The following is a 15248-nucleotide window of genomic DNA, read 5'->3' as shown; positions in this document are numbered from 1 at the left end:
AAGTCTGAGAGACTAAGCTTCTCCATTTTTGCCTCCAAGGAGCACTCCGGCTGCCTTTGGCAGTGCATGGAATAATCAATACTCTTCTCCAGCACAACTCTGAGGCATCAATTCTTGTGTTATCATCAGTCACTGGTCAGCTCTCTGATGTACAGCAGGTGATTGAAAAGACCATGACCTGAATCAGGCTCGCCTTAGTCTTCACACTGACATCACTGCTCTTCACCATTCTGGAAACTTGACACATAAAAGCATCATGGCATCTAAGCTACACAGAAAATGCTTTTTGGCTATCCTCCCAGAGTCACAGTCCTGCTTACTAGGGACTTTTAAACAATACTGAATAATGAATATGAATTACTTGTGTTAATGAAGAATTTCTGGTTCAATGAAGCTGCTGATTACTACAGAAGCATCATCCGAGAAGGTCCCCACGCCGCAGGGGCTTAATTCATCACCCGCTCTCCCCCCACCAGTCTCTGCATCATCTCTTCTCCTCTCAACGTTTCAACAACTAACTCGTCTGACTTAACAGTCCAGCTCCTACACTCCAGTTCCCTATTGCCAAACATCGCTAAGCACGAGAACACGTATCTGAGACAGTGAATAAGTAAATGCACAGAAAAGTCAAACTTCATGCTTCTAATGCTTGGTTCTCCAGTCCTGTTCCTGATCAGCAATCTGGTGTGAGCATCTGTGATCATTCACACCAGAGGGCCAGTCTGCCTGGTCTATCACACCTGTGCAACCCAGTGATCTTCCCACCTCAAACCGCTGCCCTCCTCGTTCACTCTACATGACCCACGGGCAGGCGTCTGCTTCTCAATAACACACTACCTTTCCCTCAGCCACTATTAAAACAGGAACCCAACGTTCTGGCCTCACGGCCCTTGGTAAGCTGATGCTCTTCTACAGTCACTGCCCTATGGGCTTCTGAATACAAAGGAGGAATACAACCCTTCAGGATTTTCCATGCCTCTTTTATAGACGTGGAAATGAAGATTAGTAAGGTTAAGTACTTTCCCAAAGCCTCAAAAGCAGGCCACGACATGGCATGTATTAAAACTAACGCCTGCTCTACTCTCCAGGATAATCCAGTGTCTGATGTGAATCCTTCCTCTTCCTGCACGGCTCACAGGGAAAGGGAAGCCACACTGGTCGGACAGGTCAAGGCGCCGTCTCTCTCACACACACAAAGAAAACATCTCCTCCTCTCACCTTGAAGCCGCTGCATGCAAGCTGTTAGGATAACAGCACAGTAATAAACAAACAGAGGAGATGCTCACTGGCGTAGGAGGTGGCGTCCATCTTGCCCACTTTCACAGGAGAGCCCATGTTCTTCATCTCAAGCCCAACTTCATTCCAGATCGGCTCCAGCTTTTTACAGTGACCACACCAGGGCGCATAAAAATCTACAAGCCAAATGTCATCTTTCCGATTGTCTTTGAACGAGTCATCTAAATCAGGTATAAGGTTTTGACCAAAGGCCAGATCAAGCAAAATAACTGTGGCGCAGAGGCACAGGGTGGCCGCGCTGCTCAGGGCGGCCATGCTGGACACAGGAGCCGACTCCGCGGGGCTGAGACCGGCGCCGGCCGCTGCCCTCCAGCAGAAGAAGCGGCCGTTCTGCCAGAAGAGAAGCTGGCCGGGGGACCTTATCTTTTTAAAGGAGCCCCAGCTGCTGAGAGGAGAATGTAGTATAGGGGAGAAGGGTGGATGCCAGACAGCCATTGAAGAGGCCACTGTGATGGTGCTAGTGAAAGGCTGTGGTTAGGCATAGCCTTGAGTCACGGTGACAGGTCAATTGCAAAGGTGATCATGGTTTAAATCTTCCAAGCCCCTGGCATGTGATCACTCCACTAGGTAGGGGTTGCCCTGACTCAGTATTAGGGGCTGTCGAGTCAATGTAGATTCACACACAGCAGCCCTGTGTGACACAGTCGGTCCACCCCATAAAGTATTTAAGGCTTTAAGCCCCACGAGAGCAGCTATCCACGTTTTAATCCCACAGAGCAGCCTGTGCAGCTTCGAACCACCAACCTTTTTGTCTGCAGCCAAGTACTTAACCATTGTACCACCAGGCCTCCTGAGAAGAGAGGATGAAGTCCCCATTTTCAGAGCGTGCTTTGTATTCCTCTCAGAGTCCACAAGATCCTGGGAATGGCACGTCAGCACTTACGTTACTATTTATGAGAAGAGCTGCTTAATGTGGGTGAACCTTAAGAATGCTGGGCTGCGTGAACTAAGTCGGTCCCAGAAGGACTGGGTTGGATGATCCCGCTTGTGTGAAATAAGTAAACGTGTAGAGACCAAAGCTTATCTGTAGTTACCAGACATGGGAAGAGGGGGAGAGGAGAGTCTCTGCTTAGGGAACCCTTGCTGTTGTTGTTGTTGTGGTGGTGTCTCATCAAGTCCAAGCTGACCCATAACTGACCTTCTGGCAGGTTTTCAGAGGAGTCTGTTGCACAGGAGGAGTTTGCTCTTCCTTCTCCCACGGAGCAGCTGGTGGATTCTAACTCCGTGCCTTCGAGGTTGCAGCACAACTTCTTGCCTCTAGGCCACCAGAGCTCCCTATATCTTGAAGAAGGTGCAGCCAGAGTGCTCCTTGGAGACAAAGGTGATAAAGCATTACTCACATACTTAGGCATGTTGATAGGAGAAGCTATTTCTTGGAGAAGGGCAGCAAATGAGAGGAAGAATTGACACAGTGACTGCCACCGTGGGATCCAGTGTGTCGGGAAGTGTGAGACTGAGACAGGATAGGACAGGGTTCAGATCTGTTATTCATCGGATTGTTATGAGTTGTACTTGACTCAACAGCACCTAACAGCAACCACCACCGCCAAGAAAAACATACATGACTCTAGTTTCAAAATTCAACAAATAAATACCGTAATAGTAACTACCAATGACCTAAGCACTGGCCCCCGCACCATGTCTATTAAATATGTGCCTTTTAGAGGGACTATAACCAGCTTCACATTTATTTAAAAGTTTCTGTCTAGCGCCCTAGTGGTTAAGAAGCAGCACTGTCATCCCAAAGGTATGCAGTTCAAATCCATCAGCAGCTGCATAAAAGAAATATGGGTAGTCTCCTCTCATGACATTTACTGTCTCGGAAAACCCAGTGAAGGATCAACTGTGAGTTGATATCAACTCGATGGCATAGAACAAAACAACGTGTGTGTGTGTGTGTGTGTGTGTGTGTGTGTTTGCGCACCCACACATGCTAATTTTATACAAACCTGTATCTACACACACATGCACACATAGCTGTCTCTGTATGTTGTTGGGTGCCATTGAGCCAGTTCCAACTACTAGTTTCACCACATACAACAGAACAAAACTCAGCCCCGTCCTCACCACCGCCACAGTTGTGTATTTAAGTCTATTTTTGTAGCCACTGTGTCACTACATCCTTTTGTTTCCCATTCATTCATTGTTGCACATTTTCTTCCCTCCCTCTCCCTTCCCGCTCCTTCAGTCCACTTTGCAATATACCTCTTGTTCCAGATTGTTATCATATATATAATGCCTGGTCGTATTGCAATGGGAAAGTCTGCTGTTAGGGACCTCTCTAAAGTATTCAGGAGCAACAGTGTCTCTCTGAAGACTAAGGTGCTCCTGATACAGGCCATGGTCTTTGCAATCACTTGCTATGCATCAGAGAGTTGGACAATGACTAGGGAGGATAGAAGGAGAATTGACGCCTTTTAGCTGTGGTGCTGGAGAAGAGTACTGAATGTACCATGGACTGCCAGGAAAACAAACAGATTCATCTTGGAGAGGATTAAACCAAGCTACTCCTTGGAGGCAAGGATTCTGGGGCTTCGTCTGACATGCTTTGGGCATGTTGCCAGGAGGGACGGGTCCTTGGAGAGGGACAGCGCAGGAGGGGAGGACCCTCTATGAGATGGATTGATTCGGTGACTGGGGTAATTGGGATGGGTGTGTCAGAGGCAGTGCGGTTGGCACAGGATAGAGCAGGGTTTAGGGCTGTTGTGCATAGGGTCGCTATGAATCGCAAACGACTCGACGGCACATAACAACAACAACAACAACAATGCCTGGTCATAGATTCCTAGATGGAGGCTTGGTTCTCAATAACAAAGAGATGGAAGCAACTATAGAATCAACCTAAGTGCCCATCAACAAATGAATGGCTAGAAAAACTGTGGTACATCCACACAATGGAATACTACACAGCACTGAGAAACAATGAACTCGTAAAACATTACACAACATGGACGAGCCTGAAAGACATTATGCTGAGTGAATTTCTTTTCTGAAACGACAAATACTGCATAACACCACTGTTATAATGCATAATACCACTATTATAAAATAGGAGTGACATAGAGATGTAAGGGGGAGAATGAGAAAAGAGTGGATAGATAATGAACACTGCACTGAGACAGATGAGGGGAAGAACTGTCAGTATATCTTGATGAAGGTCTCCCTCCTATTTCTTTTTTTTAATTATTTTTTTAAATTTTTTTTTTGTGAAAGTTCACACATCAAATTTAGTTTGTATTTAACAACTACTACACGATCGTTCTAAGCACTACAGACATGGAGGGGCGGCAGAGGAATGGGCAAGGTTTTGTTCAGTTGTATGTACTGTCCCTCTGAGTCCCGGTTGCCTCAATGGCACCTAACAACACAATTTGTTGAGGGGTGTTAGTTACATCTTTCACAAGGCATCAGTGGTCTCCTTCATTCCATCCAGGATAATTCACTTCCAGTCAGTCATCCAGTTTACCTTCCCCCTTCTCTTTCCAGTTTTACTTTAGAGTAATTGTTGACTATTTGGTTTTTTGTTTTATTTATTTGGTTTTTATTTATTTATTTATTTGGTCTTTGTTTAGGTGGCCTAGTGGCAGGAAACTGCACTGCAATCCCAGAGGTGCGCGGTTCAAAACCACCAGATGCTCTGTTGAAGAAGGAGGAACAATCGCCTCCTGTACCAGTCAGATCCAATTTGACGGTACACACATAAAAAGAATAAATAAATAAATGAATAAAATTATAAAAAAAAGATAACCAATTCATACGGCGAGCTCTGGTGGCCTAGTGGCAGGAAACTGCACTGCAATCCCTCCTATTTCTTGAATATGTATATGTAACTAACATTCCAAATCTATAATTTCACATAGTGACGTGAGTTAAAGTTTTAAAAAATAAGAAGTCACTTTAAAAAGAAAAGGTTGAAAAATGAGAAAAAAAAAATTTAAAAAAAAAAAGAATGAGGTGACGCAGTGAGGTTCCCAAAAGGCAGTCGCAGAAGTGTGAGGGAGAAAGGCTGTCCCTCGCGAAATGCCATATTGTTGGGTGACTTGAGCCCTGGACTCTCAGTGTGGTCGGCCAGGGCTAGGGTGACCTCACCAGCCCTGTGTGTCACAGAGAGGTGTCCGGGTGATGTCCCCACGCCCAGCACAGTGGGAGGGTCCAGTCATCGGAAGAACCTGGTCTCTTTCCCCTGTCCGTCTCCAGATTTCTGTTGAATACAGTTCGTTTGGGTTGGCTGGCCTGGCTTCTTTTAAAATACTTCAAGCTGACCTTTTTATGCTGCCCTGCAGGGCTGTCCAGTTGCATTAGGACTGAGCTGGGCCAGCGAATCCGCTGTTCCAGTTAGAGATGTGGACTCAGAGAGCCTTGTTGAGATGGCAGTTAGAATAAAGCAGGTTACTGCCCCCAGGGGAGGCCCCGCGTGTAGTGCTGCTTGGGCACCGAGGCTGCCACCTGTCCAGGCGTTGTTGGAGTTGAACTTGAGTTGACACTGGGTGCCTTCGGCTGGCTCGTGTAGGCGGGAGTGGGGGCAAGGGGCGGACATGCACAGACGGCGACGGTCAGGGGTGCCCAGCGGCTTGTTGCCTCTGACGTTTGCAGAATGGAGATGTGAGTGCTTGGAGAGCTGTGTGCGTTAACGGTAAGGAACGGTTCTGTGGGCTGCTTGAATTTTTGCCAGCGCAGCACCCGGGCCTGCTGACTGCCGCTGAATTATTCACCAGGTGGTGGCCGCCGCCTCGATGTGCCTCAGAAGGGTCTGACCGGTGGGTGGGAGGCCAGCCCTCGCCTTTGTGCAGTCTCTGGAGACCAGGGGCCACGTTCTCATCACCAGCTGCTCTATCCTTTGTTGCGGGTTTGAGGACAGAGACAAAGACCCAAGAGGACCTGGAATGTCCTGGGGTCTTGCGTCTCGGAAACAGCTGCAGCAGCTGTGCTAGATTTTGGGGCTAGAGCTCTGGACCCCACACCTCACTGTCACTGAGAAGGTGACAGTGGCCCTTGGGCAGAGACCTGGGGGAATGGCATTCCAAGTAGGGAACAGCCTAGGCAAAGGCTGAAAAGTTGGAGCAGGCCTGGTGAGTGTGAGGACAGAGATGCGCCCCTGTCAATCCTGCTCCTAAGCTTAGATCCATCTTTTGTAAAATGAATTGTTGAGAGAATGAAATAAAACACACGTAGTAAAAGAGTCAGTCAACCACAGTCCCCATTATTAGTAACTACATAAGGGTTATTATTGAGGGAGCTCTGATGGGCTAGTGGCAAGAAGCTGCACTGCAGTCCCAGATGCACACGGTTCAAGGCCACCAGCTGCTCTGCAGAAGAAGGACGGGCAGTCTCCCCACACACAATTAACTGCCTCTGAAAACCCGCCGCAGGGTCAACTATGGGTCAGTTGCGGCTCTACAGTGGATAACAACAACAACAACAACATACCTCCACTACCTCCTACTTCAGTCATAAAGTGGAGGTTCCTCAACACTTATTTCTGTTAGAGGTTTGCAAAATCCTTCTGAGGCCAAGCAGATAATGTGAATGGCATGAATTGAAGCAAGACTGTAGGGAGTGGTGGGGAGTGCGGTAAACTAGACAGCGTGTGACTTATTTGCTACTGAAGTCTAATTTATAACAAACACTGCTCTACTCAGTTGTTGTTGTTGTTGTGCGCCATCAAGTCGACAACGACTCATAGTGACCCTGTGAACAATAACCTTGAACCCTACCCTACTGCACAGAACTAAATGAGGCACCCCTGTGGACAGAAATTGGGTTGACTCCTGAATTACTTACATGAAAACCTAGTAGACTGTGAGAGTGTTTTAGGTAGTAATTTAGCAGGTGTTTGTTGAGTGCCCAATGCAAGTCTGACACTGCTCCAGGCATTGGAAATAAGATGAGCAAGTTGGACCTGACTCCTGCCTTGTGCAGCTCCCCTGGGAGCAACAGACAGCAGCAAGCACTCGAACGTTGTCACGGGGCCCAGCGATTCCATGCTTATCGGTGGATCAGAGCTGCCCCGGGGAGTTGCCGATGCTGCGTTCTGCGGATGAGCACATTGTCAAGTCTGTTCTCGTTGGGAGCTGCTGGGGGTTCTAGGCGCACGGCTGGCCTTTTGGTCAGCAGCCCAGCCCTTAGCCATGTGTGTCATCGAGGCTCCTAATAAGGAAGGGAAACCGTGGGCATGGTGGAGATTGTGGATGGCGTGGGATCGAGCCAGGTTTGCATCTGCTGTATCATCTGTGTCGTCCCGACAGCACTAACAGCAACCATGACTTTAATCCTTGGACATCACCAACATGACCAACAGGAAGGGCAGCCATTGGAAGCATCTCCTTGGGAGAAAGGTGATCCATCTCTTGATGTAAAGATTCATAGCCTCAAAATCCAGGAACAGGTCACTATGTGGGTCACTGTGTGTTGACGATGGTTGTTTTGGTCTACAGTCTGAGAGGCTTCATATCTGAAGGTGAGAAGTATCCGGGAGAGAAGTAAATCCAGAAAGGGGCTGGGAAGGATTAGAGAAGAGGATGTGGAAGTTTTACAGGGAACCAGGAAAAGTTCTCCAAGAAGGGGGCATCCTGGCTATCACCTGATGAGACTAGAAAAAACAGCAAATGGTTCTGAGGGGGAAGGGACACAGCTGAAGTGACGTGAGGTGTCTTGAGATGGGAGAGAAGCCATTACTCAGGCAGGACCTTGATACTGTGGTTTGTGGTTAAAATGCCAAGTTGGAAGGGTGGTTTGTGAGCAGAGGGCCTGCCTGGGAGGCCAGAGGAACCTGTTTCCATTCTATTGGTGCCTGAGGTAACGCAGGTAAGTGCCACTTAGTTGAAGAAGGCCGGGTGGGATGTGCCCTTACTTTCTTCAATGCCACCTGCCCACCTGGCCTTCTCCAGAGGGGCCTGCTCCAAGCTGACACCCTGGGGCTTTCTCCTGAGGGCGTGTGGCTGGGTGGTACTACATTCTGGGATTTGGCAGTCCCTGTTTTGTTGGGAACACAAAGCTGACTGTCTCCTCCACCCGCCACAGGCAGCCTTGGCCAAGAGGCTCAGGAGATGCACCTGGTTCCAAAGGTGTGTCCCTGTTAAAACTGCCTGGGTGCTGGCAGAAGCAGGCTGGGTCCCCAGCTCCATCAGTCACTCTGTGACTTGATTGATGCGTACCCATTGTCTGTGCTGGCTGGAGGCTGTCCCCGCTGGAGGAACTGTGGAGAAGCAGACACGCACCCCAGAGTCAGACAGAGCTCCCAACGCCAGACGGAGCATAAACGAGCCAACCAGCCAACGAGTCCATTTCCCACCCTCTGCCGTCAAGTTCATTCCAGCTCATTGGACCTCAAGGGCAGAACTGTTAGACCTGAAGGGCAGAACTGCCCCATGGCCTTTCCCAGGCTGTAAATCTTAATGGGAGCAAACACTCTTCATCTTTCCCTTGAGGAACTGAGATTCCTCAAGCAGATTCTCACCACCAGACTTTCAGTTAGCCCTTGATGGGCCATGCCACAACCATTTCAGGAGGAGACAAATGCTGAGGAGGGAAACCCATAGATGTTGGTATGACAGGGAATAGTAATCGAGGCCACCTCAAGGAGAGAACTTGTGAGACAGTATCTGAATATGTCTAAGTGAGGTCTGGGGAAGTGTCCCAGGCAGAGGGAGCAGCATGTGCGAAGACCCTGAGGCAGGAACAAGCTCTGCATTTTCCAGAAAGACTGAGGAGGCCAAGAGTAACCCAGTCCAACAACAAAAAAACCCCACAACCTGTTCCAGTTTACAGCAATCCATCTTCAGGTGTCCAGGACTGTACATAGTTACTGGAGACTTCCCATCATCCTCCCTCAGGATGGCTGATGGATTCGAACCACTTACTTCACAATTAACAGCCCAGTGTATTATAAAATACCAGGGTTGGGGGAAGAAAGGAGGTCAGAAGGGCGTGGGGGGAGGTCCCAATCCTGAAGGGTGTCTCGGGCCACAGGAAGGAGCTTGGGTTTTATTGTGAGTGTGATAGGAAGCTTCTGGAACATTTGAAGCAGAGAACAGATAAGATCTCTTTGCCTCAGGGACGCTATAGCTCTGCTTCCTTCTCTATTTGACAGAAGGAGGGGATCAAACAGCCACATGAACCTCCCCTTCTTTGCTCTGGGGACAGAGCCTGGTGTCTGAGGAGTTGTTGCCAAGTCTCAAGGGGGTTGTTAGGTGATTGGTATCAAGGAGTCTCCAGCAGGAACCTCAAATACTCGATGAACTGCAGATTAGCCTCCCAGGCCTGCCCTAACTAATGACCACAGACTTCATGGTTTCAAACAATGGAAAATTTCTCTTGCAGTTCTGAAAGCCAGGAGGCTATAAAAGTCAAGGTGTCAGAAAAGTGCAACAATGAATGAATAGAAATCCAACATCTCTGTAAATGTTCATTAAAATTCATAATTAAAAAAATTGTAAAAATAACTAAGCCAAAAAAACCTTTAAAAAATTAGACAACAATATTTACCTTATAAATGTGATTAAGAGTCAAACAAATATATTGAAGAATATTATAAATATTAAAATCTATATGAAAATACCATAAAAAAAAAAAGTCAAGGTGTCTGCAGGACCAGGCACCCCCTCCTGGGGCTTCCCGGACTAGTCTTGCCTTGTTCTTGGAGCTTCGGGGGGCTCCCAGGATTCCGTGCTTTATAACCGCCTGTTCCAGCCTCTCCTTCACACAGCCTAATCCTTCACTAGGGAGTTCTGGTGGCCTAGTGGGTAAAGAGTTGCACTTTCAATCCAAAAGCAGGCGGTTCAAATCCAACAATGACTTTGAGAGAGAAAGGTGGACAGTCACCTCTGGTGTGATTCGAGGCCTCTGAACACCTGCAGAGGTCAGCTACGCATCCTTCCAACTGGACAGCAATGAGGTGAATTCTTGAAACCTTCATTATGCCGCCTTGTCGTCTGTCCCTTCTGAGACGTGTCATTGGATTTTGGGTTTTCCTGAAAAGACATCGTGCTGGGGTAAGGCGGAAGGTGAGAGGAAGACCCTCAACAAGATGGAATGACGCAGTGACTGCTAACAGTGGACTTGAGCGTATCAGAGATGTTGAGGATGGCACGGGGCAGGGTTCCCATCTGGGGCTCGCAGGGTCTCTGGGTCCAACTCACTCTCAGCACCAACAACCACCATGATCTCAGCTGGAGAGATCACATCTGCAAAGATCCCACTTAAAAAAAAAAGTATTTTATTCTTTTCTCTGTGTGTGCCATCAAATCGGATCTGACTGGTACAGGAGGAGATTGTCCCTCCTTCTCCAGCAGAGCATCTGGTGGATTCAAACCACCTATCTCTGGGATTGCAGTTCAGCTTCTTGCCACTAGGCCACCAGAGCTCCCAAAGATCCCACTCTTCACTGGGGTCTCTCTCGGGATTCCAGGGATTAGGATATGGACTCTTTTTTTGAGAGGATGGAAGTCACTATCAAACCCATCACCGCCTTTAAAAACTGCAAGGAGAGGGGGAAGACAAAATAAGATGGTAATAGAAGGAAGTGAGAAGAGATTTCCATGAAGTTATTTAGGGTAAATGTACAGGCATAGCTGATTTCATCGCATCTCTTTTTATTACATGTCACTAGATACTCCGTTTTTGCATATTGAAGATCTTTGTCAACCCCACATGAAGTCAGTCTGTTGGTGATATTATTCCAAAAGCTGTGTCCACTTCGAGGCTGTGTCACATTCTGGTCATCCTCAGACTACTTCAAAAGTTTTCTCGTTGTTGTTGTTGTTGTTAGGTGCCATCGAGTCGACTACGACTCATAGCAACCCTGTGCATAATAGCTCTGAATCTGTTTTGTCCTGAGCCAGTCTCACTGTCTCTGAAACACCTAACCTTAATTTCCCCAGTTATTGTGTCAATCCATCTTATCCAGGGTCTGCCTTTCCTGCGCTGTCCCTCCACCTTTCCAAGCATGATGTCCTTCCCCAAAGGCTAGTCCCTCCTGGCCATGTACCCAAAGTATGTGAGATGGAGTCTCAAAATCCTTACCTCTCTTTGAAACGTGGGTATTCTTGTCATGACAGGAGTCCAGGGTGAAGTCTGCATAGTGGAGTGAACTTGGGGGGAGGGATTCCATAACAATGAAAGAGTTTTTCTTTTTATTTTCAAGGTGAAGAGTGATTTGGCAGGGAGAGAGGGTGGGCAGGGAGAAAAATACAACAGTGAATGACTGGAAATCCTAAGTCTCTGTAAACTTTCATTAAAATTAATAAGTAAAAAATATATCCCCCCAAAAAAAAAATCTTTGCCTCCAAGGAGCAGCTGGGTTTTACCCTCTCCAGGACAGGCCTGTTAGTTACTGACCCAACAACCCCTGGTTCCAGCTCATAAGGACCCTCCACAGAGTGTCCAAGGCTGTAAAGAAGAGAAACTGTCCATGTTTCTCCCAAGAAGCAATCTCCTAAGGCAGATTTGAACTACCAACCTTTTGGTTAGCAGCCAATACATTACACACAGCTTCACACTCAAAAGCACAGCAAAACAGGCCGAGCCCATTGCCAACGAATTAACCAATGAAGACCCTCCATCAGGTTTCTAAGATTAAATCATAATGGGAGAAGAATGGCTTATCTTTCTCTCAAGGAACAAGCTGATGGATTCGAACCGCCAGCTTTTCCACTTACAGTCTTAACCTACTGTGCCACCAAGACACTTTAATATACAGGGTAATAGAAACAGAGTATTTATACTTGGAAACATAAGTAGAATTCTTGTGGTTCCATTTATTGCACTCTTTGTTTTGCGGGAGCCTGGAACCACATCTCCAAGTTGAGCCTGTCCTGTTTGAGAACCAACCAGGTGGCACAATTATGCCCTGTCTCATTGCACCTTGTTGGATGCCCAGGACTCAGCCCTGCAGAGACACTCAGTCCTTGCTCTAGAGGGCAAGCGGCCAAGCCCAGTGGTCCTGAAGGTGCCCAGCACACAGTAGGGCCCCACGTGTGTTAGTCTCTTTCTTCCCTCCGTGAGAAGCAAAATTGGGCTCAAACAAAACCCTAGTACTTGGTGGTTGATGGTTCAATTCCTCATATGTGATCAGAGTGCAGGGGAGTCAGAAGGCAGAGCTGTCCCAGAAGCCTCACCACCTGAGGTGCGGATGGGCGGGCAGGTGGCCATGGGTGGGGTGGGCAGCGTGTTCCATGCGTGAAGGGTGGCACAGAGCATCCATGACTGACGAGAATCTCAGCTGAGAAGTATTCAGGGACAGACTTGGCCAGGAGGTTGGCGTGACCAGATTTCAATAAGCGCGCACAATTCTTGGGAAAGTTCCAAACAAAACAACATATAATCTACCCTCAATTTACATGGTGGTTGCTTTCCAAAAAGAAACCATGTATATTAATACCCTGGAAAAAAATTTTTTTAAAAAAGAAAGACGCTCTGTCTCTATATAAGAACAGAATTAGATTCTAGGCTCAGATAACTTGTCAACAGGTTTTTACCTAACACTCCCCCCCACCCCCCCAGCCCATGGATGGCCAGTGAGACTCGGGACCCAGGATACTTCCTCATTGTTCGAGACCATTCTGTGCTCTCGGCAGGACAGCTGTCATCTCTGGCTCCAGCCCACAAACACCAGTAGAGACCCCCATCTGCTCTTAATTCCCAAAGAGAGCCTCCTCCAGGAATGAGAGTATGGGGGCACCTCCCATGAATGAGGAATATGGAGGACACCTTCTTGGGATAAGAGTATGGGGAGCAACACCCACAAATAGGGGTCCAAGGTTGAGGATACAGGACATTCTCCAAGACTTGGGGGGGGGTCATTCTCCAGGGATAGGAGCATGGGACACCCCATGGGGTGGGGTCATGGGGCCACCCTCTAGGAACAGGAGTATGAAACACAGGGTACAGAATGTCTTCCAGAAATGGGAATCTGAGGAGATCCTCCAGAGATGAGAGCATGGGACACCCTATAAGGTTGTTGTTATGTGTTGTCAAGTCTCTTGCGACTCATAGCAACCATATGAGTCACCAGCCCTAAACTCTGCTCTATGCTGTGCAAATTGGCAGTGTCTCCGGTACACCCATCCCGATTATCCCATCACTGAATCTACCACATAGAGGGCCTTCCCCTCCTGCGCTGTCCCTCCACCCTCCCAAGCATGATGTCCTTCTCCAAGGATCGGTCTCTCCTTAGAGGTGTGAAATACAGGGTAAAGGGTGCCCCCCAGGAATATGAGTATGGGGACATCCTACAGGCATGGGGTCCTGGGGATACCCTCTAAGAACAGGGTATGAAATACAAGGGTGCCCTCTAGGAATAGCCGTGTGAGGACACCCTCCAGAGATAGGGTAAGGGACACTCTCTCAAGATGAGAGTATTAGACATCTTATTGAGAGCCACTCAGCAGGCCAGTCCCCCAGTTGTGTTCGTGCCCTCCTGGGGCACCACACAGCCAGGTCCACCATGCATCTGACCTTGCCCTTGCCCTTGCAGGTTCCATGCAGGTGATGAACAAGACCCGGCGCATCATGGAGCAGGGCGGGGCCCACTTCATCAACGCCTTCGTCACCACGCCCATGTGCTGCCCCTCACGCTCCTCCATCCTCACGGGCAAGTACGTCCACAACCACAACACCTACACCAACAACGAGAACTGCTCCTCGCCCTCCTGGCAGGCCCAGCATGAGAGCCGCACCTTCGCAGTGTACCTCAACAGCACAGGCTACCGGACAGGTGAGGGGCCGCCTGCTGGGACTGGCAGGGGACGGGGACCTCTGGGAGGCAACAGCTGTGTCCTCACCTAAGATCAGCATCTCCTCTAGGTGTGCTCCAGGCCATGTAAGATGATGTGAAGTGGTAAATCTCTTTCCATTTTAAAGTTGTTGTTATGTGCCATTGAGTTCTCTACAACCCATAGACCTATGTATAAGAGCTCTTAACCCAGCCCTGATCTGAGCCAGTCTCACTGTCTCTTACACATTCACCCTCATTACCCCAGTTATGGTGTCAACCCATCTCATCCTGGGTCTTCCTCTCGTGTGCTGTCCCTCCACCCTTCCAAGTATCATGTCCTTCTCCAAGGCCTGGTCCCTCCTGGAAATATGCCCAAAGTAAATGAGACAGAGATTCAAAATCCTGAATTCAAAATTCAAAAAGATCCTCCAAGGAGCAGCTTGGTTTCACCCTCTCCAAGACAGACCCACTTTTTTCTCCTGGAAGCCCATGGTATGTTCAACACTCTTCTCCAGTACCACAACTCAAAGGTATCGATTCTTCTTCTGTCATTCTTAGTCATTTTCCAGCTCTCTGGTGCATAGCAAGTAATTGTGAAAACCATGCCCTGATTCAGACACACCTTAGTCTCTAGACTGACGTCGTTGCTCTTAGCATTCTGGAGTGGCCCCTGACAGCATATTTCCCTAATGCAGTTTGTCTTTTGATTTCCTGACTACTAGTGCCGACAGTGTGGGTGGTGGAACCGAGCAACCTTGAAATGATTAGCAATCTCGGTCTCTTCTCCATCTATCATGGTGCTTCTGATCGGTGGTAAATCTCTTTCAATTTAAGAGCATTTGAGGGGAACCAAAAATCATTTGCAGTTGTCGGCAATGGCACTTGCTGCCAATCCCTGACCCCTGGAACAGACAGCCCCCCATCATGCTCACGCCAAGCGCCGGGGAACAAAGCATCACCCGTGTGTACCATCCTCACCATCAGTCGAGAGTCAGACCATGATGTACTGGGTTCTCCTAAACTGATTTCCTTCCATCTCCCGGCCTTTCTGCCTTGTCTGTAACCAAAAATAACAAAAAGCCCACTTGCTTCACTTCAAAGAGACCGGCCATGGCTGTGCTCCGTCAGGTCCTCGGCAGATGAGTTTTCATAAGCAGGTGACCAGGCCTCTCTAGGTTCTGCTCGACTGACCCCTCACATTCAGTGTGGAAGAAGTTACATACACAGTGAGATGGGGGGA

The 15248-nt window shown here is 48.3% G+C and overlaps 1 protein-coding gene across 2 annotated transcripts in view; it reads left to right on the top strand.

Moving 5' to 3' along the window:
- The window catches only part of SULF2 (sulfatase 2), a 121028-nt gene that overhangs the window by 19429 nt on the left and 86351 nt on the right, over window positions 1-15248 (top strand). For both annotated transcript variants that reach the window (XM_006881618.1, XM_006881617.1), the window contains exon 2: window positions 13769-14008. In XM_006881618.1, coding sequence (XP_006881680.1) covers window positions 13769-14008 — 240 coding nt within the window. The remainder of the gene's footprint in view (window positions 1-13768; window positions 14009-15248) is intronic.

This window comes from Elephantulus edwardii, unplaced genomic scaffold (assembly GCF_000299155.1).
Source record: "Elephantulus edwardii isolate Elephantulus edwardi_28Jun2011 unplaced genomic scaffold, EleEdw1.0 scaffold00015, whole genome shotgun sequence".
In the NCBI taxonomy this organism is placed as follows: domain Eukaryota; kingdom Metazoa; phylum Chordata; class Mammalia; order Macroscelidea; family Macroscelididae; genus Elephantulus; species Elephantulus edwardii.
The sequence above is the reverse complement of the archived record's forward strand: the minus strand, read 5'-3'. Positions and strand labels throughout refer to the sequence as shown.